This window comes from Microchirus variegatus, assembly GCF_963457635.1.
Source record: "Microchirus variegatus genome assembly, chromosome: 17".
Taxonomy (NCBI): domain Eukaryota; kingdom Metazoa; phylum Chordata; class Actinopteri; order Pleuronectiformes; family Soleidae; genus Microchirus; species Microchirus variegatus.
This window is the reverse complement of record NC_139818.1, coordinates 3,081,117-3,107,546: the sequence shown is the minus strand read 5'-3', so window position 1 is coordinate 3,107,546 and position 26,430 is coordinate 3,081,117. Positions and strand designations below refer to the sequence as shown.

The window sequence follows — 26,430 nt, the reverse complement described above, 5'->3', positions numbered from 1 at the left end:
GCAGTCATTTAAAAAAAAAAAAAATGGCATTAATTTAGGTTCCACTCCATTTAGGTTTAAATGAGCCAAGAGTGTGAGCCGGAGGTCAGGCTAAATACTCGACACTGAGGCTGTTAAATATGTATAAATATTTGTGTGTTTTCAGGCTCTTGTTCGTGAAGGACATTTGGAGAGAACTGGTAGATATTTTGGAGCTCAACGTGGAGACGAAGCCAAGTGCTGCGAACACAAGAGGGTGTTTCCTCTAAGGTGATCACCATAGACCCTAAGACTAAACTCTTTAACATTCTAATCAATTTCAACAAAGAAAGTCTATTGGTTGGAATTCAGTTTGATGTAGGCCCTTTCTGTGAGGACTTGTTTCTCCATGTGTGCCCTGGGTTCTCCGGTTTCTTCCCACGGTCCAAAAACCCTGCAGATTAGGTTAATTGGACACTCTTAAATTGACCGTAGACGTGTATGCGAGAGCGTGTCAGCCTTGGCCGTAAACCGGCGACCTGTCCATGGTCGACCTTCTGCTCTAAGTCTTCTGGGATTGACTCCAGAAATGACCACGACCCTCGTGTGGAGGATAAAGTGGCAGACGATGAATGAATGAATGATGTCTGTTGGCACAGCAGGGGTCTGACTCTGGCAAAAACTCTGACTTAAAGCTCACATAGAGTGGTCCTGTTGCACATATATGTTAGTTATGGAGGTCTACTTACATACATTAACTTGTTTTTATGCTCAAAAACCTCCTAGTTGCTGTAAACGAGCCGATAGAAATCCTCTTTTCTGACGCTGTTTCCCAGCCGCGATATTTCAGACTCAAATCTCAAACCCAGAAGACAGAGTGTGTTGTGATTGGCCAGCCAACGTAGAGCCTTCCCAACTGTCTTGTGATTGGCCAGTACCCGGAAGTGACATATTCAGCACACCCGCTCTCAGAAGCACAGCTCCCCCCTCTGGAACGGTGGATGCACTGCTACTCATTATCAAAACATTGTTTTAACAGTGTTTAAAAATAGCTTCTTCACGACTCCCCGCCGCAGTCCCTTTGACGACCTTTGACCCAGAGTCAGACCCAGAGTCAGAAGACACTTTCGCTCGTGAAACACCTCCACAACGGACGTTATTCTTCTTCTGCGGTTCAATGTACGCAACCAGATGTGCCCGGACTAGTGCCCAACTCTCCGTTCAGGAGAGTTGTGTTTACGTAACCGGACCGGGTTTTTTCAGAGATCTCACTGAGCCCGAGATTACAATAAAACACAGCGTTCTCAGCAGTGGCTGAACTGTTTGTTTAGAACCTTCAGGGCTTCGTAAACAAGGTAATGACGCAGATACACACTAAAAAAACAGTGTTAATTGGAACTTCCGGTCTATGTCTGCTTCAACTTTTACTCCAGAGCCTTCAAAATCATCAGGCCAATCAAACATACAGGTACATTCTTTCCCCTGATAACCCTCTGTAACTCTAAGATCTGATTTTGTCTTGGAAAAAAATACACCTGATGCCAACGCGATAAACTTTCCAGACATAATAAACCCCGTCTGTGTGCATTACAAACCACCGAGGTGTGTCGTGATGGCCGATTAACCCTGAACAGCGTTAATCTCTTGACTCAAATTTCACCTGACGCAACCGAACCACTGTTTTGTCAGTGGAGGTGTTTGGGTGTCGTCAGGTCAAGGAAGATCCGGGGGGGGGGGGGGCAGCTCCAGCTGGATGGAGATCCTGAGATAGACCCCGGAATACGTTTTTGATGTAATATAAAACCCATGTGGCCTGGGAATGCTGGAGGATCCCCCAGGAGACACTGCAGGATGTGGTTAGGGAGGGAAAGAAGGGCACTTTGCTTACACTGCTGTTATGACAGACTCGGAGATAGAAGAAGAAAATGGACGCACGATCGATGCAAACGCTCAAAAACATAAGCGATCGGCGAGTAATTGATTCAGAGCGTCCAAAAATGGACCAGACGCGCGATTTGTTCAAAATAAGAGCCACTGACTTTGGCTTTTTCACTTCTTCCTGTGTAAACCTTGAGCCGTAGCACTTTAAAAAATTGCTTATAGTCGGTATTACAAGGGCGTCAGTTTGTCCCCACCGATGTGTGTGTTTTCATCAGCAACTTCCTGTCTCCAAGGATGTTCCCGTAAAGTAGGGGTTCTCAAAGTTTTGATACCTGAGGGCCAATTTAGGAACCCAACATTGGACTGAGGGCCGCCAAAGGAAAAAAAACGGGAAAAAAATCCCATTTGTAATCATTTTAATGACCAAATTGCAGTTCTACAGATTAGCGTTAAGTAATATAAGCGTTAATATAATAACGCTTTATAATTTACTGGGTAATTACCCAGTATTTTGGCCATTGTTCTTACCTTCTAATTACAGGTTAATACAAGTAAGTAACACATTTCTGTGACCATATATTTACTGGGTAAATAGCTAGTAATTGGGGGCTGTAGCTACCTGCTTATTACCAGCTTATAACCCAATAATACACTAAAATTCACCATATAACATAACCAGGTAAATACCCAGTATTTTTGTTTACACTTGTTGGTCTGTATCCAGTAATGTCCAATAAACATTTAACAAGTTTAGTTAAATGCTCCTGGATTAAAACTATCGACTGTAATTCATTGCGGGGCCGCCAGAAATGTTTCTGCGGGCCGCCATTGGGCCCCGGGCCGCACTTTGAGAACCAATGCCGTAAAAGTTTGGTGAGGATGTGAATTTGAACATTTCGACAGCTCAGAAAGAATGCAGTCATGGTTATGTAAAAAGGGTAATAATAGCTATCACAGCACGTCATGTTCAGCTGCTGCTGGTTTGGTGTAAACACAGGTGTTTACAAAGTGTTTACGCCTCGACGGAGGTCTGCGCCGTCCTTCGTTTTTCCTTTTTTGTCGCAATTCCACAACTGTTGTGAAGCCTTCATGGTAACGGTGATTAACTAAGATTTACGCAACACCACAGAGGAGCAATTCCCGGATTCCATCGCGGAGTTTTTGGGACGCGGCGACGAGGAAAAATTGAGACGCGAGTTTGAAAATAACTGTAATTACTGTTTAACTGAGCTAATGTTTTTCGAGCTATAACTCAGAAATAGCGACAGAGGAGCAAAGCAAAGACTCGTGTGGGGGATCTGAAAATAGTTTCTTCTGGTAACGCATTCGCCTCATTACATCAATCACACACACTCCACTGAGGCCTACACTGACCTGCTGCCACAACAGACGAGTCCCTTTTCCCTGTGTTTGTTGACATGTAGTGAGGGTGATAGCATCCACGACGGCTCAGATCTATTCTTCAGTGTCAAAACAAAACACACTGTGGTTAAAGAAGGTGCTTTCGGAGACGCCGCGGTGGGCGTTTCACAGTCATTCGTGTGAAATTTCGCTTCACAGACAAGAGACGACTGTATCGGCGCACGGTTGGGGAAGCACCTGGCACCGTCTACGCCAACCGTGCGACCCCCGCATTCCATTTTGCCAGGCTGAATCACCATGTAAACCTCTGCGAGAAGTCCCCCACGCCCGAAAACCCCAGAACCCCCACTCTACTCCACTCCACTCTACTCTCCCCTTAGTTTCATAACAAACAACCAAACCTTTTTTTCCAGAAATTGTCAAATTTTGGGCGACATAGTATAGTATGACATTTTTGTCAAATTTTGGACCAAATTTTTTTTAAGAAAAAAATGTCAAATTTTGGACGATATAGTATAGTGTGATGTTTTTGTCAAATTTTGGAGTAAAACATTTTTTTTCAAAAAAATTGTCAAATTTTGGACGACATAGTACAGTATGACATTTTTGGAACATTTTGGACCAAACATTTTTTTTTCCAAAATTTGTCCAATTTTGGGCAACATAGTATAGTATGACGTTTTTGTCAAATTTTGGACCATTTTTTTTGCCAAAAAACTGTCAAATTTTGGATGACAGTATAGTTTGCCGTTTTTGTAAAATTTTGGACCAAACATTTTATTTACAAAAAACTGTCAAATTTTGGGCGACATAGTACAGTATGACATTTTTGTCAAATTTTGGACCAAACATTTTTTTTCCAAAAACTGTCCAATTTTGGGGACGTAGTATAGTATGACGGATACACAGCAATTAACTGGCTTCTTCACATGGAATAAGAAAGTCGCACTCCATATGACGGAGTTTGAGAGCGTGGGAAGGGGTGGTAGGTGAGGAGGACGGGGTCTTCTACCAGCTGCAGAGACTCTGTTACTGACTTTCATGCCTGATGTCTGTCTCTGTTTCCACGTGGTATTGTTTGTTCGCTGTCAAGACGCCCCGCGCTAGACAATCCAGACCTACCGAGCCTTACCAGAACATCCCTGTCTTTATCCCTGGAGGGAAAGGGTAACCCTAACCCCCTAACCCTAACCCATAGCGGGTTAATAATTTAATAATTTGGTACCTAAGAAATCTCAAATGTCACAGATGATGCCAAGCTGTGCCAAAAGTGAGAACGCCCAGACATCTCTTTACTAAAACCTCTGTAATTTCACTCTGCTTCATTTCAGCAGCATCAGACTTTGCACAGCTCATGTCCACATGTTGTTATATGACCTCCATGTGTTTTTAAGCTCCTACTGCATATTTTAAAGGTGATATTTGTTTTAAAATGCAAAAAAATGTTATGCGAGAGAAAAAAGTCCTTTAGATATGCTGTGTTCCATGTTGATTTACTCTGACACAGTGACATCTACAGTGAAACTTACACCTCTGGTGGAATCTCACAAGTGTTATCTGTAGTTTGATATCAAGATAATCCATATAGAGCTTGTAACTGCAGAGATTTATTACTATTTAGTTTTGGCATGTCATTTTCGAGCAGGGACTCCAAAAAGAGGGTCAGGGAAGAAGAGGTTAAATATTGAATTTTGCAGTGTCGTCAGCAGCAGCAGTAACAGGTTCTGAATGATTGATTCTGCCTGAAGAATGAGTTTGTTTGTAGAACAAAGGCTCCAGCGCTGGAGATGACAGAAGAAGAAGAACAAAGAAGAAGAAGAAGAAGAAGAATGCTTCATTGTCCGCAGCAGAACAAATCCTCGTCTCTGTGGTGAACGTACATCAGCGTGGATTTCGCAAACGGTATGAAAATGAGGCAACGGCGTGAAAGAGTGACGTTTGTTTCCCTCTGAGTTTAGAGGAAACTTTTTTTTACTAGAATGAGGAAACACTCCGATGTCCTACAACCCTGAAACGCATCAAACAAAAAAAAACTACGAGTTTATGACACAAACTCAGCGAGGGGAAACCTGTAGTTTCACTATGACGGAGGAGCCACCACCACCACCACCGCACTCACACAGAAACCACACAGGAAAATATGATCTTTGACAAGTTTATTCATGAGTTTTTACAAAAGGAAACTGTCCATCGTCTTCTTTTATCTGATTAATATCTGTACGATTTTAAAAAACGTTATTAAAAAAGGATCAAATCGTCCTTCATTAGTCCTTCGATGGGCAAATTAAAGGTGATAAATAATAAGACTATCAATGTACAATATAGACAAATGTTGACTTTTAAGATAAATATAAGTTTTGACTATTTTGATTTTGATTGTTTGAGTGTTCAACTGCTATTTTACTGTTAATTGAGAATGCTGAGTCATCATTTTCAACTGTAGTTTTACTATTTTAATTGAGAATGCTGAGTCGTCATTTCCAACCATGTTTTACTGTTTGAATTGAGAATGCTGAGTCGTCATTCTCAGCTGCAGTATTACTATGTTAATTGAGAATGCCGAGTCATCATTTTCAATGATAGATAAACGGCTTTAATTGAGAATGCCGAGTCGTCGTTCTCAACTACAGTTTTACTACTTTATATTCATCGAGATTGCCGAGTCAGCATTTCCAACAATACTTTTATACCCTACTTTTATATTTTCTTTTCTTTTTTTTCATCAGTTAGAGATACTGAGACAGCATTTCTAATTTAAAGTGTTCCAAACGTCTACGACTATGTCGTCGTGAAATGCTGATTCAGCGTTTTCAGCGTTTTTTCGTTTTCAACTCCAGTACTTTAATGTGTGTATACATATATATATATATATATATATATATATATACATATATATATATATATATATATACATATATATATATATATATATATATATATATAATATCTGAGTCGCAGGGATTTTAAAAATTCACTCGAGAGGACAAAGGGAGGGCGAGCTGGGTGTGGGCGAGAGACTTAGACAGAGAGAGAGAGAGAGAGAGAGAGAGAGAGAGAGAGAGAGAGAGAGAGAGACATTCAGACCTGAGTGTTTCAGAGGAATGTGTGGAATGAGGAAGTGAATGAAGACGGAGCTGAAGGTTTGAGTTCATGTCAACACAACACGGGAAAACTATTTATTAGCTCTTTTTTCTGTCGTAAACACTGACCTCGTCAGGACCATTAGTCGTCACGGAGACCAGAACCTGGTCCTAATGAACCTCTGAACCTGATTTACTGAGGAACTGGTTCAAGTTTAGGACTAAGATTTGAACTGTGGGTTAGTGTTAGTCATCAACTGGTCATGGTTAAGTTATGTTCACATGACTTCATTAACTGAAACGCTGCCCCCTACAGGAAAAAGGTTTCCGCGTTTAATGTTTAAAAATGTCTCGTACGTTGCGCACTGAGAGGTGAAATGCTGCCCTCTACAGGAATAAATACGTTTCTTCAACTGGAACGACCCCAAGTCGGAGAAACCTCACCAAACCCCGTCACTGGGACTCTGAAATGGCTACGTTTACGGTTAATAGCGTTTAAGCAGTCGTCATTTTTATCGGACGTGTTGAAAAAACATCGCGTAGTTCATTTTTTTTATCAACTGGCATTGCTAACAATAGCTATCAACAGCTAACAAAGGCTAGCCTGAGATATGTCGCTCCGGGTTCCGATCTCCCACCTCAACGGTAACGCACCATAATTCCGACTTCTCAACTGGAACGCGTGGACAAACTCGGAAGACGATGTAACTCCCACTTCCGAATTTCCGAACTTTTTTTTCACACACGAGTACTTGAGTACTTTTTAAAATTTACTTAAAACACTCTTAAGTTGTTCTTAAACCTTTTTTTATGAAGTGTTGATGCCATGTTTTCATTCAATATTTGATGAAATATAATAATTCAAAAGTCAGAATTCTGAGATTAACGTCAGAAAGTTGAGGAAAAAATTAAAAAGTCAGAAAGTTTGAATTCTGAGAAAAACATCAATCTACGATTTCTGAGAGTAAAGTCAGAATTTTGAGAAAAAAAAGTCAAAATTCAAGTCAGAAAGTCAGAATTCAAAAATCAGAATTCTGAGATTGAAGTTTGAATTCTGAGATTAAAGTCAAAAAGTCGGAATTCTGAGATTAAAGTCAGAATTCAAAAGTCAGAATTTGGAGATTAAAGTTTGAATTCTGAGAGTAAAGTCAGAATTTTGAAAAAAAAAAAAGGTCAAAATTCAAATGTCAGAAAGTCGGAATTCTGAGATTAAATTCTGAATTTAGAGAAAAAAGTCAGCCTTAATCGCCTTAATATCAGTAATTCAGCAGCTCTAACCAAGTACCACCAGAGGAAGCTCGCGTGCCACGGCTGGTCCACGTGCCTCACTTTGAGAACCAAAGACTTATCCTTCAACAACAGAAACAAGATTTTTAAGATACATTTTTTTGAAGATTCTTGGTCAAAATCTGCCAATAAATCCTCCTAAATGTTACAAACTGGACCTTTAAATCCACACCACGTGTGTCCATAATAACTGATGTTATTACAATAATAAAAAAGAAGTACATTAGTAATAAATAGTCTTCTTACCTCCAGCACTTGGACATAACTGGAGGGGAACCAGCCCCGGGCTCCATCGTCCCTCTCTCCCTCCCACCAGCCTCCGGGCAGAGCTTGGACCACCTTGATCACGTCCCCGGTCTCGAAGCTCAGTCCCTGCTGGTGCTGGTCCCCACTGAACCGGTACAAACTCTTACAGTAAGATCCAGACATGATGCGAACCCCGTGTGTGTGTGTGTGTGCAGCAGCTCCTGGCGCGTGCTGGAGCAGAGTGAAAGTTGTGAGGAGTTCGTGCACAGGTTCTCCTCCTCTTCCTCCTCCTCTTCCTCCTCCTCTTCTTCTCCTCTGACTCACAACAACAAGACCTCACTCTCTCACTCACTCACTGCTGCGCTGTCTGCGTCCAGCGGAGACTTTTCTGTCGAGCTGCGAACAGTTACACCGGAAACCAGGCGTATGCGTCTTCAAAATAAAACTTTTTTTTTTTTTTTTAACAATAAAATGACGATTTAAATTGAAAATGTTGCTGAGTCGACAGTCCCAACTATACTTTTCCCGTTTTCTTTATTATTAGTTGGGAATGCTGATTCGGCATTTCTATTTTTTTTTTTTTATTATTAAATGTGAATGCTGAGTCATCATATTCAATTGTTTTAGTTGAGAATGTCAGGTCAGCATTTCCAACTATTGTACTGTTTTTAATTGAGAATGCTGAGTCATCATTTTCATCTATAGGTTTAACTATTTTGATTGAAAATGCAGTCATCATTTTCATCTAGTTTTACTGTTTCAATTGAAAATGATGAGTCATCATTTTCAATGACAGTTTTACTGTTTTAATTTAGAATGCTGAGTCATCATTTTCATCTATAGATTTACTGTTTTAATTGAAAATGCTGAGTCATCATTTTCATCTATAGTTTTACTACTTTAATTGAGAATCCAGAGTCAGCATTTCTTTCGGTTTTCTGCAGCCCACGTCAACATTTCACACAGGAATGTGTTTTTTTTTTACGTTTTATTTTGAAATACCTAACCGGAAGTCATATCTTCTTTTGCTGTAGACTTGATGACAATAACAAGAACAAGGTTTCTCTTAGAAGTAGTTGTGAAATACAGAGAGAAAGAAGAACATCATCATCATCATCATCATATTCTGTTTATTTCCAGAGAGTTCCAGAGATGAAAGCTGTTAAAGGACCAGTCTGTAGAATTCTGGGTGAAATTATTGTCATTTAATAGAAAGGGTTTTTTTTTTTGGTTTTGTTTTATTTTACGAGTGGACACTTGATTCTTGTAATGAAGAAGTGTTGATCTGAGTCAGCGCTGACTTACATATTATGAACAGGAAATTTGCCCAAAACACACAAAAACCTGTTGGTTCCTCTTTCGCTAGGTTGCCTTGCATCACTGACACATCGCTGTTTTTCATTGTTTCCTGCGGTTGCCGCGGTGACGTGTTTTTTCCATTTGTGTAGAAATAATGACACAAAATTAGAACAAATTAGCACGTTAATATGTCGTGTACGAGTAAACATCGACCAGATCTGAACGAAAAAGGAGGGGTTTAAAACCACAAACTAGTAACTGCCTCCATCTTAAATGTGGGCTACGTAAACATACCTCAGGCTAGCTTGTTAGCAATACCAGTCAGTAGCAACGCCTAACACTGTATTTTGCGTACAACCATGTCCACGGATAAAAATCAAAACGTGACTTAATGTGAAACAAATAAGACTAAAGGTCCGCGTGTTTTTGCACTTGACGCGAGTGGCAGCCATTTTGGAATCCTATGTTGGGGTTTGTAATGTAAATCTGTCTTTCCTGTTGATGGAATGTCCCCCTAAATTCGGAAATTCTGACTTCCAACTAACTAAAACTAATCAGTTCGGTTTCCATTGCTCAGTCAGTTTGTGCTACCGTTGTGCCACAAGCTATTCGAGCTATGCTACACTATGTAACTGGACTAGCATAACAATACAAAAATGTCTCGATAATCAGGATAGTTAGCATAACGAGCTTGTTGCTATGTTTTACTGTTAGCTGCGGCACCAGCACCCAGTCCATCTGATCTGAAGCTAACCTAGTTAGTACCTGGAAAAGAACATTATGTCACGTTCATACCACGAAAACGGAACGCCTTTGAATTGATCAAGTTCAAAGACACGGACCGACTTTGAAAAAACAACGACGGAATTCCACCTGTAAGACAAAAGACAACATGCTAACTGAAGGACAATGAGAGGAGGAAGCTTAGAGAAGAAGAAGAACAACAACAACAACCTCACAGAACCATGTCGGACACTGGGTCTGATGACCTAGAAAATGAACGCAATAAACTTGGGGTGAGGAATGTGATTAGCGAGTTAGCTAGCTTCCTAGCTTGGTTATAGTGTCAGCTAGCTGGGTCTAGCTAGCTATGTGTGTGTTGCTAATTAGCTAAGCAGCTACCTAGGAAGTCAGCTAATTCGCGTCTTAGCTTGATAGTCTTTTCCTGCTGTTTGTTATTGTTTGATAGCTTAAGCCAAAGTTGGTACTAGCTAACTGTGTGTGTGTGTGTGTGTGTGTGTGTGTGTGTGTGTGTGTGTGTGTGTGTGTGTGTGTGTGTGTGTGTGTGTCAGGAGTACGAAGGGGACAGAAATGCAGAAGGCGAGCGACACGGCGTCGGCCGAGCCGTCCTGCCCAACGGCGACATCTACCAGGGACATTACGAGAACGGAATGAGACACGGATCGGTATGTGTCTTTGTGGAGTCTGAATCCGATCCATTACAAGCCCTAATGTCCAGTTTAGGTCTTGTTAGTGTTTTAAGTGCTAAAAAAAAAAAAAACGAAGGCAACTGGACTTCTGTTAGGTTCCTGAAGATGCTACGCAAGTCCAGTCGCCTTCGTTTTCAGAAGTAAAGACAACCATGACCTGGATCACTGAAAACCCTCTTAGGCGTCTCGTCGCGTAATGTCGTCTCGTTTTCTGTCAAACAGGGAACGTATTACTTTAAGAATGGGGCCAGATATGTGGGAGACTACTATCAGAACATGAAACATGGACAAGGATTGTTCTACTATCCAGATGGATCCAAATATGAAGGTACAGAGACTTGTTTTTTAATAGTTTGACCTTAGGCCCACTTTAAATTACGCTTTTGATGTCGCGACAGCGGGAAATTTCACCCCTGTCCCGGAAATCTGGCAGGACACCCACGCTGTTGCATTTTTACGTTGGCCATCTTGTTCCTGGATGACTCCGGCTTCTTCTGGATCTCGTCCTCCGGCCAGATACCGACCAGGCACTTGGTTTTCGGAGGTGCTCCACGTACGGCGTCCAGCGCCCTCCTTCGCCCCCCCGCCATTATTTTATGGGGGGAAAAAAAGTCCTGCGATATGCGCTAGTTATCGCGCGATATATGCTAATCGCCTTAACTCTGACCTCCCGCCGTCGCAAGCTCCGACGCGTTCTCTTTATACGAACTGTAAAAGTTGTCGGGGGACTCCTGCAGAGTTGTCGGGCGACCACTTCGCAGTTGTCGGGAGAAAATTTGAAGTCCCGCTGTCGCGAAAAAGCGTAAAGTAAAGTGGGCCTTAGTTTTGGTCAATTTGACGTCTCGGTTCAGAGTCTCGCCTCGTCTCTTCTGTCAGGATCCTGGGATAAGGACGTGAGGAAGGGTCACGGTGTCTACACGTACCCCAACGGAGACGCCTACGAGGGAGAGTGGCTGCATCACCTGAGGTTTGTCCCCAATCGTTTTTAGAATCGCACATTCAAAGTCGTTAAAGCTCTAACTGGCTGTGGTTTGACTGACAGACACGGTCAGGGCTTGTACCTCTTCCGCGACACCGGCTCCAAGTACAAGGGCTCATGGGTCAACGGCAACATGGAGTCGGACGGCGAGTACATCCACTGTAACCACAGATACAAGGGAATCTTTGCCAACAATAAGGTACGTCCTGACTTTATGACCCGTTGAAATTGGTTTCCTGCCTCACACGAGATAAGAAACCACACTATCTAGTATAGCATCGTATTAACACCAGCAATCAACTACAAAAAAGGAAATATTTAGCTCTTTGGTTTGTAGTGATGTAGCTAGCAGCTGGTAACAGCAATTTAACACGTAGAACAATATGTTGACTGTCCCTAGAAGGTTGTCTACTCTATCACAGGGTTGCCCCGCACCAGTAGATATGGTGCGTTCCATTTGCATTGGAGGTCAGAAGTCGGAACTGGAAGTGATGCCATTTCCGAGTTCTGAATATGTCTTAGGAACAGTCCTAAAGCATGCAGGACAGTGGTCCCTGAAAACCAGGATTGGAAAACACTGTCTTAGGCTAGCCATTGACTTTAGCGGTAGCCCTCTTGAAATCCTATGTTGGGGTAGATGAGGTTGCGCCGACTTTCCGAGTTGGAAGACCAACCTTCGGGGGCATTCCAGGGGATGGAACGCCCTCAAGATGGAAATTTGGACACCCTTTCTAGTCTTTGTTTGGTTCTATTGATGTAGCTAGCAGTTAGTAACAGCAATTTAACACGTTGAACAATGTGTTGACTTCCCCAAGAAGGTTGTCTACTATTGGCTAAATACAGGTTACAAGCCATTACTTGCTCACAGGGATCACAGGGTTACCCCACACCAGTAGATATGGTGCGTTCCATTTGCATTGGAGGCCGGAAGTCGGAACTGGAAGTGATTTTATTTCCGAGTTAAATGCTTTCCAACAGAAATCTGAAAAGAAATGTGGATGCAGATGTTCCTTAGGAACTTATTAGCTTATTAGCGGTAGACCTCTTGAAATCCTATGTTGGGGTGGATGAGTTTGCTCTGACTTTCCGAGTTGGAAGACCAACTTTAGGGGGCATTCCAGGGGACGGAACGCCCTCAAGATGGAAATTTGGACACCCTTTCTAGTCTTTGGTTCTAGTGATGTAGCTAGCAGCTAGTAACAGCAATTTAACACGTAGAACAATATGTTGAATGTCCCTAGAAGGTTGTCTACTCTTGGCAAAATGCAGGTTACAAGCCACGGTTACCCCGCACCAGTAAATATGGTGTGTTCCATTTGAATTGGAGGTCGGAAGTCGAAACTGGAATGATGTTACAGCCAAATTAAAAAAATCTGAAAAGAAACGTGGACCAGGATCGGGAAACACTGTCTTAGGCTAGCCTTTGACATTAGCGGTAACCCTCTTGAAATCCTATGTCGGGTTTGATGAGGTTGCTCTTGACTTTCCGACTTTAGGGGACATTCCAGGGTAGGGAACCCCGCTCAAGTTGGACATTTGGACAACGATGCACCAATATTAAGTACACATTAGGCCCAAAATATTGGGCCTAGCATGTTTCCTTTTCATTGGACGAAGACTATCATGAAGGTTTTTCGAAGGTCCGTATCTTCTTACGTTCATACGTGTTCTGATGTTTTGTCCCAACTTCACAGCCCCTTGGATTCGGGAGGTTCGTGTTTGACAACGGATGTGAGCAGGAGGGCGAGTTCCAGCAAACGGAGCCGGTAATTTGGTTTTTTTTAACGCCGTCGTGCATACTGTACCTTTATGTGCCGAGATGTCCCTGATGTCATGGAACGTTATTTTCAACGAGTCGTCTCTTTGACAGGAGGAATCTGACAGCGACGTCGGTGTCCTCAAGTGGATTCCCAACTCTATGAAGTGAATCTTGCAGAGAGACACTTCAGGTGGAGTCATCCACGGAAGAGTCCACTTATCTGATCGACCGATGACTTTACACCCGGCCTTTGTTTTAAGGCTAAAATAAAGACACGCAATGTTTTCTGTAGGTTTTTGACACGAGCTGTGCTCAGCAGTCCTCAGTACTTTACAAAAAACAAGGAAGATTATAGAACAGAACAGAATAGAATAGATGCTGTGAAAGTGTAAGCAAGTCTAACAGTGCCCCCTAATGGACAGAATAGAGTACTGACACTGGTGACTTTCTGTCCAGATGTTGTTGTTGTTGAATCTTAGCTTTTCACAGAGCTGTGAGGCAGGAGAGACGTATTTGTTTTTGCTGCATATGGAGCAAAGTGTACTTGAGCGGTTGTTCATATATAAACCTACTTGTAATTTGAATAAAAACTTTGAAGAATATCCAAATTCGGAGTCATGAGCTAAATTTCTATTAAAATGTATCACAAATTTTAACCACATTTTCCAAATAAATTGGCAAACTTAAATGCATAAATTTATTCCTGTATTTATTTATTGATATGTCAGGTCTCGTCCTCCATAAAAGTGTGAGCAATTAGTTTATTTTTTTATAATAGTTGTAGTTACACAAGAGGAAATGTAGACCACAGCGCCCTCAAGTGTCACTGCTGTGCAACGACATGCACATTATACACAAGACAACAGTGAAAATATCTAACCAGATTTAAAATATATAAAAAACATGTCTGACTGTTGTTGTTTTTGGTGTTAATTTAACTTGGTTTGCAGAGTTTTACAGAACTAAAATTGACGCTACATATACAACCATTGGAGTAAATAATTCAGTAAAGAAAACTCGCCAAACAAATATGACTTTCTGAAAGGTTTAACTACCCAATCCCGGATAAGACCCGCCCCCTCTCCCTTCTCTGCGTCTGATTGGCTCTTCTTGATGACGCAACACCAGAGTTATCCAATCACGCCACGAAAGGGGGCGGGGTCTTTACACAGCCAGCGACAGGAAGAGGTAAGGAAACAACCCCGCCTCCTGCTGGTCACGTGTGAATGTACTGTTGTCATGGTAACTGTAAACACTGACTTCCTTCACAACCACACACACACACACACACAGAGAAAACAATGTCGGATGTCGGATCTGATGATCTTGAATATGAACAAAACAAACTCGGGGTGAGAGAACACAGTTAGCATTAGCACATTTAGCTATTTTTTCAACCCCTCCACTCTGTTGTTATGTTGTGGCCAAGCTTGTGTGTGTGTGTGTGTGTGTGTGTGTGTGTGTGTGTGTGTGTGTGTGTGTGTGTGTGCGTGTGTGTGTGTGTGTGTGTGTGTGTGTGTGAGTGCGTGCGTGCGTGCGTGCGTGCGTGTGTGTGCGTGCGTGTGTGTGCGTGCGTGTGTGTGTTACTAAGAAGCTAATTTGCTAATCTGAATTTTTTTGTTAGCAAACTGAAGCTGAAGTGTTACTAGCTAACAGTGTGTGTGCGTGTGTGTGTGTGTGTGTGTGTGTGCTTTAGCTACTTTGCTAATTATAGAGTAAGCTAAGAAGCTAATTCGAAAATGAGCTAAGAAGCTAAATGTGAGTGCACTCGTTACCCAAAATGTGCTTAATATTAAGTTAGCAGCTATGTAACCTCTTAATACTCGTTTCATTGTGTGAAAACAAGCTAAATTTGCATAGTAGCTAACTGTGTATGTGTGTGAGAGTTTTGCTAGTTGGCTCAAGTTTTTACATTGTTAGCTCAAGTATTTACATTGTTAGCTCAAGTATTTACATTGTTAGCTCAAGTTTTTACATTGTTAGCTCAGTTTTTACATTGTTATCTCACATTTTTACATTGTTAGCTCAAGTATTTACATTGTTAGCTCCAGTTTTTACATTGTTAGCTCAAGTATTTATATTGTTAGCTCAAGTATTTACATGGTGAGCTCAAGTATTTACATTGTTAGCTCAAGTTTTTACATTCTTAGCTCAAGTATTTACATTGTTAAATCACATTTTTACGTTGTTAGCTTAAGTTTTTACGTTGTTAGGTCGCTTAAGCCAAAGTTGCTACTAGCTAATTGTGTGTGTGTGTGTGACAGTCTTATGAAGGGGACAGAAACGATGACGGAGAGCGACATGGTGTCGGTAGAGCTGTTCTGCCCAACGGGGACGTCTATGAGGGACATTATGAGAAAGGACAGAGACATGGACAGGTACAAAACATAATACTTTGTGAACGCATGCAAATTTTATGCATAATCTAACAATTATGGCTATTCTGTAGCAGCTAATATTATATTTTGTCCACCAGGGGACATATCGCTTTAAGAATGGGGCAAGGTATGTGGGCGACTATGACCAGAACATGAAACACGGACAAGGAACTTTCTACTATCCAGATGGTTCCAAATATGAAGGTAAACATTCTGATTTTAAACAGTTTTAACCTCAAACGTGTCCAGAACCTGACCTCGTCTTGTCTTGTCTCTGTCCATCAGGGTCGTGGGACAAGGACGTGAGACACGGTCACGGCGTCTACACGTACGCCAACGGAGACGCGTACGACGGAGAGTGGCTGAATCACATGAGGTCCGCCTGTCCGTCACGTTAACATCACATCTGTGTGTTGTCGTCTGTGTTGTAAAGTGACTCAGCTGTTTGACTGACAGACGCGGTCAGGGCACGTACGTCTACTGCGACACTGGCTCCAAGTACGAGGGCTCGTGGGTCAACGGCAACATGGAGTCGGAAGGACAGTTCATCCACGCCAACCACGGATTCAAGGGGAAATTTGCCAACAATAAGGTACATTTTTGACAATTTTTAAGCTTGTTAAAATGTGAACATTTTCCCGAGGTTCTTTCCTTCACTGAATCTTTTTCTGTCTCTGGTCTTACTTTGCAGCCCGACGGCCCCGGGAAGTACGTGTTTGATATCGGGTGTGAGCAACACGGGGAATTCCGTCAAACAGAGGAGGTAGTTTAACTAAAAACATAGCGCTGGGCGCGTTAATGGCGTCAACGTAAACGCATGGCGCCGTTGGAAAAAGACTGGCTGGAAAAAGACGCGAGTGACGTCATGTTTACGTGACTCCAGATTGTTAAAATGAGTCTCTAAAGTCACAATTTTTAAACTTTCAAAACAGACGCACACATACGCAGTACGGCTGGTTATTTGTTAGCACTGCTCTTTTCGTTTGATAAACAAACCGCTCCAGTTCGACTGTAGGCGGCTGAGAGAACACAGTTAGCATTAGCACATTTAGCTATTTTTCCCCCCTCCACTCTGTTGTTATGTTGTGACCAAGCTGTTCCTGGATTGGCACTAGCTGTGTGTGTGTGTGTGTGTGTGTGTGTGTGTGTGTGTGTGTGTGTGTGTGTGTGTGTGTGTGTGTGTGTGTGTGTGTGTGTGTGTGTGTTACTAAGTAGCTAATTGGCTAATCTTCATTTTGTTGTGATATTGTTTGCAAACTGAAGCTGAAGTACTAATAGCTAACAGTGTGTGTGTGTGTGTGTGTGTGTGTGTGTGCTGGGCGCGTTAGCGGCAGTTAACAGCGTCAACGTAACTGCATGGCGACATTTCCATGACGACTGACTGGAAAAAGACGCGCGTGACGTCATGTTTACGTGACTCCCGATTGTTTAAATGAGTCTCTAAAGTAACGCTAAACTTTAAAAACAGAGGCACACATACGCAGTACACAGGTACGCTAGTTATTTGTAGCGCTGCCCTTTTTTTTTTTTGATAAACAGACCGCTCCAGTTCCACTGTAGGCGCGCTAAAGGCGCTAAAAGGAGCTAATGCAAGGTAAACGGTGCCTGGACTCTGGTGTCGCGGCACGTAAAAATGATGTCACACGCGTCTTTTTCCGGTCAGTCGTCATGGAAAGGCGTCATGCACTAACCTAGTGCCCAGCACTACAAAAAAATCAGTCGACTTATTTCCCTCATAAATAACCTTTTAAGGCACGTGTGAAACTCAAGGCCCGGGGGCCAGACGTGGCCCGCCACTTCATTTTATGTGGCCCGCGAGTGATTAATTGGTCTTAAAAATGTGTCAAAATAGGTCTATGCTGCTTTAAGGCGTGCGTTGACCATAAACATAAAATTTCCCACAATGCAAGGCGATTGCGTTACCGGTACCGCCACCTGGAGTGTAACATTGTATATGCATCATGTGACGAGTGAAATTGAATAAGTAATAAATACAGAAAGTTATTTATCAATATGTTACGGAGTAGTTACCTTTGTTTTACATTATATTTGGTTACATTTAGTTACATTTATTCTGTATGACGGTTACATCAGGCCCTTTGAGGGTAACTATTATACTGATGTGGCCCTCAGTGAAAATGAGTTTGACACCGCTGTTTTAAGACGTTTGTTGTATTAGTCATAAGATCTGTGCCACACTTAAAAAAACATGAAAGTTATAGCGACTAAAATGCCTAAAAATGACGTCAAGTGCAATCGTGACCATGCCAAACCTATAGGGGGCAGTGGACCGGGAAGCATAGAGTCATGCTAGCCAACCAGAAACCTGAAAATTACAAAAACTAATTACACAGCTGATTTTCAATCGTTGTCACTGACCTCAAATATGAGTTTTTAAACCGCTCACTTTCCCACACCATCGTCTTTTGACAGGAGGAGTTGACCGAGGCCAAGTGGATTCCAAAGTTTATCACCGGCCTGACGCTGTCGACTCCGGCAAGAGAGACTTCAGGTGAAAATGGCAGTTTCAGATTCCACCTCACTAATCTGTGATATTGTTGTGATGTTATTGTATTGTTTCAGCCTCAAAACTAACTTTTTTTGTCATTGTAAAAAGAATTGTATACATTATTGTGTGTGTGTTTTCTTTTTCAGCTGTGGAAAAAGAAGCTGTTTCAGCAGACGAGGCTGAGGAGAACACAGCTGACTGAGCCGTCCATGCATGAGATTTGCGGAATTTCAAAATAAAAGTGTTTGTTTTGATATATTTACTTCACACTAAGAAATGTATTTATGGTGCAAAAAAACCCCAGACTTTGGTTAGCTGCTGATGTGTGTTTTAATTTACAGTTTCTAAGGTTAAAAAAAAACAAAAACAAAAAAACAGCTACATTTAGCCAAAACTATGAGGAAATTATCCAGCTAGCTAGAAGAAATATCACAATTCTGTGGTAGAAAGGTAGCTTTAATGAGTATATTTTGTATTTGATTGTTTTGGGATGTTTGACTAGATGAAACATAAGCAAATAAAGACTAGAAAATTCCGCTGGCGTAATTTAGATTTTTCGTGCAAAGTTCGTGTTTAGGGAAGTTCCCTTGTTACACCGGTCATGTTTCCTGCAGATGGGACAATGTTAGATTTTACTTCCTGTTTCGGATGTTGCACTTCCTGTTGGGAGGTCATCTTTAGGACACATGTTAAGGACAGATCAATGTTGGCAAAAGTTAGTGGGTACTTCCTGTTTAAAATGGCCGACTTCCTGTTGGGTCAAGGGCGTGTCCCTAAACATGTCCAGGGAAGGTCCCTTGTCTCGCATATCGTGTTTCGTGCAGATCGTTTAATGTATGGCAAAGTTATATTTAACTTCCTGTTTCGGGCGTTCCACTTCCTGTAGTGAGCTCACCCAGAATGCATTGCGTGTTTTCACATAAGAAAGATGGCGTCGAAAGCAGCGAAGCGCGTGCGATACAAATGTACATGTACAATGATAATACAAAACCATTGTATTATCTTAGTTTAGGCCCATATTATGGATTACTGACGTCATTGTTGCATAACATTTATTTTTATTTTACGATCTTTTGTCAATAGCCGGCCGGTGCGGACAAGCGATCGTTTGCTATCGTTTACCCTTCAATAAGCCGTGGTGTGCGGTAACTGTCAGCTGAATATGTCCGTGGTTGTGGTATTTGTATGAGTATCATCTTATATCTAACTGACAACTTAATAACTTGACTGAAATAAAATAATAAATAAATAATCCTGACGTAAATGTGTTCTTCTTCTTCTTCTTTTTTGGAGTTCACAGACTGGACGCAGCTTTGGCGTTATTCTGCCCCCTACAGTCTGAAGACGTATCTGCATTTAAGGGGTGTCCCATTTCTAAGTGACAAAATAACCCTCAACACTTGGTTTTATGGGCCAGTTAAGATTAAGGGTTGAGCTTGAGGGTTAAGATAGGAATTGGAATTGGCCCTTGGCATGTAATTGATTGAGGGGGCCGCCACCAGTTTGAGACGTAGAGCTTTCCCAGCAGGTATGGAGCAAGTGCAGTGCGTAATCAAAGCACAGATGTCATCAAAGCTTTGTCTTGTATAGTGTAGAATAAAACCTCTCAAAGACACTCGCGTTGTCCACCGGCTGTACTTCTTCTCGTCGCCCCTTCCCGTAGAGCGCAGTTTCTTGAGCTGTAGGAAGCAACCGGTAAAACTCATGGATCCTCTGAGGTTGCCGCGTTGCAGAGCTGTCATATTTTTGACGACCCTCTGTCTCGTCTCCATGGGTGTGTCCATGTGTCTCTTACTTTGGCTTTTGCGCGACGGCTCCGGCGGAGAGCCTCGCACAGTGCCGCTGCAATTCTCCATGGACCTGCCTGGATGTTTAGCCATCACCGCCGGAGACGCAGAGAGCATGAAAAGTGAAGTACGAGCACTTGTGACGTCGAAGAAAAAGACGAGAGCTTTCTACCCTAATGTGGCGGAGGACTGCCCGTCCTACGTCGACGGGAGAGGCTTCGTCACGGCGCCTTTCAGTCGACAAGAAAGGGATTTCCCCATCGCTTACTCCATGGTGATCCACGACCAAGTGGAGATGTTTGAGCGACTTCTTCGGGGCAATTTACGCGCCTCAGAATGTCTACTGTGTGCACGTGGACCAAAAATCCCCGAAAGAATTCCACGTGGCCGTACGGGCTATTATTTCGTGCTTTCCCAATGTGTTTGTGGCCAGTAAATTAGAAAGCGTGGTGTACACCTCGTGGAGCCGAGTGCAGGCCAATCTTAACTGCATGGCGGATCAAGTGGACGTACCTGCTCAACACCTGTGGGACAGACTTCCCCATCAAAACTAATGGAGAGATTGTAAAGGCACTGAAGGCCCTCAATGGAAGAAACAGTATGGAGACTGAGAAGACCCCGCCCTATAAGAAAGCGCGCTGGCAATATCACCACAGCGTCTCAGACAGTGTCATCAGGACGGATATTGAGAAAAGTCCTCCACCTATAAGCAGCCCAATGTTCTCAGGAAACGCCTACTTTGTGGTCACCAGACACTTTGTGGAACATGTGATGCAGGACAGAGAGATCCAGGCGTTTATGGAGTGGGAGAAGGACACGATATGCCCTGAAGAACACATGTGGGCCACTCTGCAGAGGATGCCCGCTGTTCCCGGGTCACTTCCTGCCCACGCTAAGTACGACGTGTCGGACATGCAGGCTATCGCTCGCGTGGTGAAGTGGAGTTACTTAGCGGGCGACGTAAGAAACGGAGCCCGATACCCTCACTGCGCTGGCACTTACAGGCGATCGGTTTGCGTTTATGGAGCTGGCGACCTCTGGTGGCTCCTGGATCAACAGCACCTTTATGAACAAGTTTGACCCCGCAGTCGATGACGTCGCCATTCGATGTTTGGAGACAGTTTTGTATTTTAAAGCCCGTTTTTTTAAAGCTCATGAGCCGTAGATCACTTTTCTAACATTCTGTAATAACCATAATCATTTGTACTGTTATGGAAATACTCCATGCTTATACTATACACCAAGTATGGAGTATAAGTACTATATTTGCTATATTTGAGTGCTGTTACTATCAGGTTGTGGAGCTGTTATATAATCAACTTTATTATCACTACAGCAGAACTGGCACTGTATTAAACTATTATATATCTAAATAAATGGATATCTATTTTCTCCAGTGAATGTTCATGACTGAGTTTTAATGAGGTGCCTGTGCCGCAATGCACCGGACGCTAAAATGCCATTTAAATGGAAAAGGAAAATAAAATAAATAATGAAAAGTTTTTGAGGTATTTACCCACACTTTTATAAACAAGCACGGCTCATTTTTATTAATTTCTTTTTGAACGCTCATTCACAAAATACACTGAATCGTCTAGTTAGCTAGCTAGCAAACTGGGGAGCTATCGCGAGTTAGCTAGCTTCCAAAAAAATGGATTTTAAATAGTTGATAGTTAATTTTAAACAAATTAATATCTAGCTCAAAAATGTATCAGGAAATTTTAATTATAAGAGATGCTTCAACAGCAATGGTTTGCAAGTAGCACAGATAACATTATATAGTTGGCTTTTAATTGGAAAAAAGTAAAATAAAATAAATACGTTTTTGAGGTATGGTTTAATTATTATTATGTTATTTACCCACACTTTTATAAACAAGCAAGGCTCATTTAAAAAAAATAATTTCGTAATTCTTTTTGAATGCTCATTCACATTACACTGTTAAACTATTTAAAAATGTATTTTAAATAGTTCACAAATTACTTTCTAGCTCAAAAATGTATCATGAAAGTATATAACAGTATCGACTAATTCACATAAAAGTAATTGGTGTCACATTTTATTACTCGATGATACGATTTATACTGCATTTCGGACTATCGGTACCGATTCAAACTATACAAAAAAATAAACAGGTTTTTTGATACTCTTATTTTGAAGGTCACCGGCGGAAGTTTGTCGTGTCACTTCCGTGTCTGAAGTTTCTGTGCTGTCACTCTGAGTGACGTCGCGACTCCTAGCAAAGTGAAAGAACGCAGAAAGTCGTCATGAGCGGGAGCTGACGGTGACGTGTAGGCGGTCCCCCGGTTCATGTTTGTCCGCCTCTGTCGGGATATATTTACCGTCAACGCTTCCCGTCGTTTAACGCAGAAACGCCGGTCGAGAATGGAGGACGCCGCCGCTCAAACACAGCCACTGTTTAGCTTCGGCGTCATAGCCGACATCCAGTACGCCGAACTCGACGACGGACACAACTACAGCCGGACGCGTAAGCGCTACTACCGGAGCAGCCTCCAGCTGCTGAGACGCGCCCGGGAAAGTTGGTGCGAGGCGGCGGTGAAGCCCGACTTCGTCCTCCAGCTGGGGGACATCGTCGACGGCTTCAACAAGAGACGCGACGCCTCGCAGCGAGCCCTGGACACGGTGCTGAGAGAGTTCAGCTCCAGCCCCGAGCTGGAGGTCCACCATGTGTGGGGCAACCACGAGTTTTATAACTTCAGCCGGAGCTCGCTGCTCCGGTCGAAGCTCAACACGCGGCCCCTGAGCGGAGACCCGGCCGCCGCCTGCAGCTCCGACATCTACGCCTACCACTTTAGCCCGGTGCCCGGGTTCAGGTTCGTGGTTCTGGACGCGTATGACGTGAGTCTGCTGGGGAGAGAGAAGGACAGTGAAGAGTACGAGAGAGCCTTGAGTCTGATCCGACAGCACAACCATAACGAAGACCTCAACTGTCCCCCAGGTAGGAAACCGCTCACTTACAGCCATTATCAGAGGCGTTTCAAGGGGATTTTGAGGTCCAGGGGGGCACCCCTACATTAAAACTCAGGCCGTGTCCACACAGAAACATAACGTAAACAATCTTTCTCTGTTGTTTTGAGGTAATTGTTGATGCTGAACGTTGTAGTACATATGCCAGGCCTTTATGTGGCGCTGTAATGTTGCTGTACTACAAAAAAGGAAAGAAAATAAATGGTATTTTTGATCTCCGCCAAGGAGGTATATGTTTTCGTAACTCGAAAAGTCACAGACAGATTTGGATGAAATTTTCAGGAAATGTCCGCAATGGGACCAGGAACAAGTGGTTAACTTTTGGACGTGATCCGGCAGGGTGTATTTTGTAGGCACTGAGCTACCCGAACGCTCTCCGAGTGCTTTTCTAGTTTAAAGACCACAATCGGCATTCTCCGAAAGTAGCGTATCGCGTATAGCCGTTCCAACCCAGAAATTCCAGCAAATGTAACGCGGCGTGTGCTAAGTGTGGCTACTTCCTGTTGAAACATTTTTAGTAGTTATTCTTGAAAATTGCTTACTTTGTTGTTGTAATAAATTAATAATAACTAGAAAAAGACCTCCGCCAACGCAGCTCAGTGCCTACAAAATAGCGATAAAAATATCGATAGCGTCTACGGATCACACCCAAAATGTGTTCACTTGTTCCTGGTCCCTTTGCGGACATTTCCTGAAAATTTCATCCAAATCCGTCTGCTACTTTTTCGAGTTTTGTTGTTAACACAGACAGACAGACAAACAAAGAAACTCTGGCGAAAACGTATGATTAATAATAATAAAATGTTTATATCTTTTTGTTGTTGTTTCAGGTTATGAAAAGCAGAGGTTTACGATGTTCAACGGCAGCTTCAGTACGAAACAGCTGGACTGGCTGCGATCTGTCCTGACGTCGGCTGACGACAAACGCGAAAGAGTCACCCTCATCAGTAAGTATTAGCAAAACGTGTTTACGTGTCATCATTAGCTCCTTAAGGCGAGTTGCTGATCTATTTTAATTATACTCTAAGGTTATAAATTCTCAGGATTGTCAGCAGGCTTTTAGCTAGGATTTTTTTAGAGGGTGCCCCCCCTTGCCCTCTGGAACCCCCCCCCCCCAAAAAAAAAGAAAATAAACAAAAAAATAACCAAATAAATAAAAAATTGCAGAGCTTTTGAAAATTTGAAGTAAAAATGGGGCATTTTGAGGCTTTTTGAAGGATCATTATAGTGACTCATGAAGTAAGGGAAAGTAACTCAAAATAGAAAAAAAAACTGAAAAACCTAAATTAATTATTGTGCCAATTTTGTAACATTTATTTATTTTTCGTTTATTTTTCAATCTAATTTTGTTGTTATGGCTGGGACTGTGTGTACTGACATCACTAAAGCCCAATTTATACTCCTGCGTAAAGTGCTCTGCGTAGCTACGCAGAGTCCTCTACGTCGACGCAGAACCTGTCGAAGAGCCTCTGCGTCGTCTCCGGGTGCACGGAATATTTTTTAAGTGTCCGTCACTCCGTCAAGGGACTACGGAGACGGCAAGAGCTGCGATTGGTCCTCAGGACAGGCCGAGCTAAGCTGCTCTGTGCCGGCTCTCAGTGCGCTCCGGGCGTCCTGACAGAGGCGGAGCTGATCCCCGCCGATAACGCCGCTGCCGAACTATAAATACGTCATATCTTAACACACACAGCACATGTTTAGACTCTAAATGGCCAATTTCTCGCCTCAAATTATCTTAAAACTGCGTTCCGTGACACAGAAAAGTGAGAAACGGCCACTTTTTCAACAACAACAGTCTTTCTCTCTCTTTCTTTCTCGGACGCCATTGCTCACTGTAGCCAGAAGCACAACAACCTTGCGCAGCGACCCCTACTGATCGGGCGGGAAATTGCAGCGAGTGTCCGTCACCACGACGCAGAAGTATAAATGCTCGAGGCGTCTCCGTGGTGACGCAGACGGATAACGCATACGCAGTCGGAGAAGTATAATGTGGCCTTAAAGTGAAGGCATTGCAAATATAGAGGGTGCCCCTCATCTGGTGCGGGCCTTTTTTTTCTGCGCACCCCCCTGCTGACTCTGCTCTTCACTCTCCTGCATTGTGTGCCGCTGTACGCGGATCATTCGCATCCAACGCAGAATGGATGGATGGATTTCACTATGCGCAGTTTAATCCACACATCCATATAATATGACACATGCATAATTATCTTTATGACGAGGATCGAGTGCAGTCGTGATGACGCCCTGCTGGCTAAAAGCCTGATTGTCAGCACTCACTGATGCCGTAAACTTGGGGCGCGGCATTCCATTCGAAATCAGAAGTTGGAATTTCCAGTCACAGACAAGGAACTTCTGCCAGTTTCTTGCTCAGAATCAGATTTTTTGTTTTCTTCCACTCCCTCCCCCAGGTCACCTCCCCGTCCACCCCTTCTCCGCCGACGCCATGTGCCTGGCGTGGAACTTCGACGAGCTCCTCGCCGTCATCCGCGCCCACAGCTGCGTGGTGTGCTTCATGGCGGGACACGACCACGACGGCGGATACTGCCGCGACGAGGACACGGGCGTGCACCACCTGACCATGGAGGGCGTGATCGAGACGCCGCCCGACGGCGACGCCCACGCCACCGTCTCCGTCTACGAGGACAGGATGGTGCTGAAGGGGAGCGGCAGGGTCGAGGACCGAGTGTTTCCGTTTCCGCGGTGACCGCTCGATCGCCTACGACTGTCCGTTTCTAGCTTTAGCATTCCTTTCGTCGGTTTTTTTGAGGGTGGGCAGGGCGTTCAATTTCATGAGCAGAAAGGACCGCCTCTTTGCGAAGTTTTGGCTAAAGTTTAAACGCGATGAGGTTGCATACAATTTACCATCAAACGGTTGCGAATAGCGACGTGAATATCCAGTCATGATAATGAAGCAAATTACGCAAAACAGGAACACTGCGTTTTTACCTCGATTTTCTTACGCGCACATTTAATAAAATACTGTAACCTTGTTAAAATTTGCGAATAAATCTGCCGGAAATATGTTTTCGGTCCAGGATGAATAAGCAGATAAGGTGGGGCATTTTTTGAATATCGCCCCCTGCTGGCCGGGCATGTTTACAGCGATTTTTGTGTTCCCAACTGAGTGGGAACACAAAAAAAACAAACACATTTTTGTTTAAATGCAGTAGTGAAGAAGAGGTCCAGGAGACCGGCGTCCTTTAGAAAAACATCATGGATCCATGAGAAATGTAGGAAAATAGAGTTATTTATTACAGATTGTATTGCTTTAAATATATTTTTTAAGAAGAAAAAAAAGATTGTGGCGTTCTAAAAACACGCAAATATATCAACGTATTTCAGCAGAACAAATACCTCAAAGACATTTTATTGCACTTTTTAAATGAGATTTGACTTTTATTTTCAGCTGCTTTCAGGGGTTTCAGATCAGAGATGAATATTTATTTAACCAATATTTTACGTTTTTTTCTCCTGCATTTTTCTGAGT

At 42.9% G+C, this 26,430-nt stretch overlaps 3 protein-coding genes and 2 pseudogenes across 5 annotated transcripts in view; 4 read left to right on the top strand and 1 right to left on the bottom strand.

Moving 5' to 3' along the window:
• The window catches only part of gas7b (growth arrest-specific 7b), a gene marked incomplete at its 5' end in the record, with an annotated part of 61,353 nt that extends 53,356 nt beyond the window's left edge, over positions 1–7,997 (bottom strand). Inside the window, one exon of the mRNA XM_083903481.1 lies at positions 7,815–7,997. Coding sequence (XP_083759607.1) covers positions 7,815–7,997 — 183 coding nt within the window. The remainder of the gene's footprint in view (positions 1–7,814) is intronic.
• Positions 7,998–10,078: 2,081 nt separating this feature from the next.
• Positions 10,079–13,449, top strand: LOC310939509 (radial spoke head 1 homolog; the record flags this gene model as incomplete). The annotated part of the gene is made up of 7 exons (XM_083904277.1): positions 10,079–10,129; positions 10,406–10,519; positions 10,766–10,871; positions 11,420–11,510; positions 11,586–11,721; positions 13,217–13,288; positions 13,393–13,449. 7 exons carry the CDS (start codon positions 10,079–10,081, stop codon positions 13,447–13,449), a joined length of 627 nt encoding a protein of 208 aa, XP_083760403.1.
• Positions 13,450–14,582: 1,133 nt separating this feature from the next.
• On the top strand, positions 14,583–18,370 carry LOC310939507 (radial spoke head 1 homolog; annotated as a pseudogene). Its single transcript has 7 exons — positions 14,583–14,633; positions 15,546–15,659; positions 15,758–15,863; positions 15,945–16,251; positions 16,351–16,422; positions 18,093–18,171; positions 18,315–18,370. The product of its transcript is annotated as a radial spoke head 1 homolog (transcript).
• A 1,568-nt stretch (positions 18,371–19,938) lies between these two features.
• LOC310939506 (beta-1,3-galactosyl-O-glycosyl-glycoprotein beta-1,6-N-acetylglucosaminyltransferase 3-like) lies at positions 19,939–21,120 on the top strand (annotated as a pseudogene). The gene has a single exon. The product of its transcript is annotated as a beta-1,3-galactosyl-O-glycosyl-glycoprotein beta-1,6-N-acetylglucosaminyltransferase 3-like (transcript).
• A 1,085-nt stretch (positions 21,121–22,205) lies between these two features.
• Positions 22,206–26,390, top strand: adprm (ADP-ribose/CDP-alcohol diphosphatase, manganese-dependent). The gene is made up of 3 exons (XM_083904322.1): positions 22,206–22,914; positions 23,774–23,890; positions 25,352–26,390. The coding sequence occupies exons 1-3, from the start codon at positions 22,266–22,268 to the stop codon at positions 25,645–25,647; spliced, it is 1,062 nt and encodes a 353-aa protein (XP_083760448.1). The 5' UTR covers positions 22,206–22,265; the 3' UTR covers positions 25,648–26,390.
• Positions 26,391–26,430: the final 40 nt, after the last annotated feature.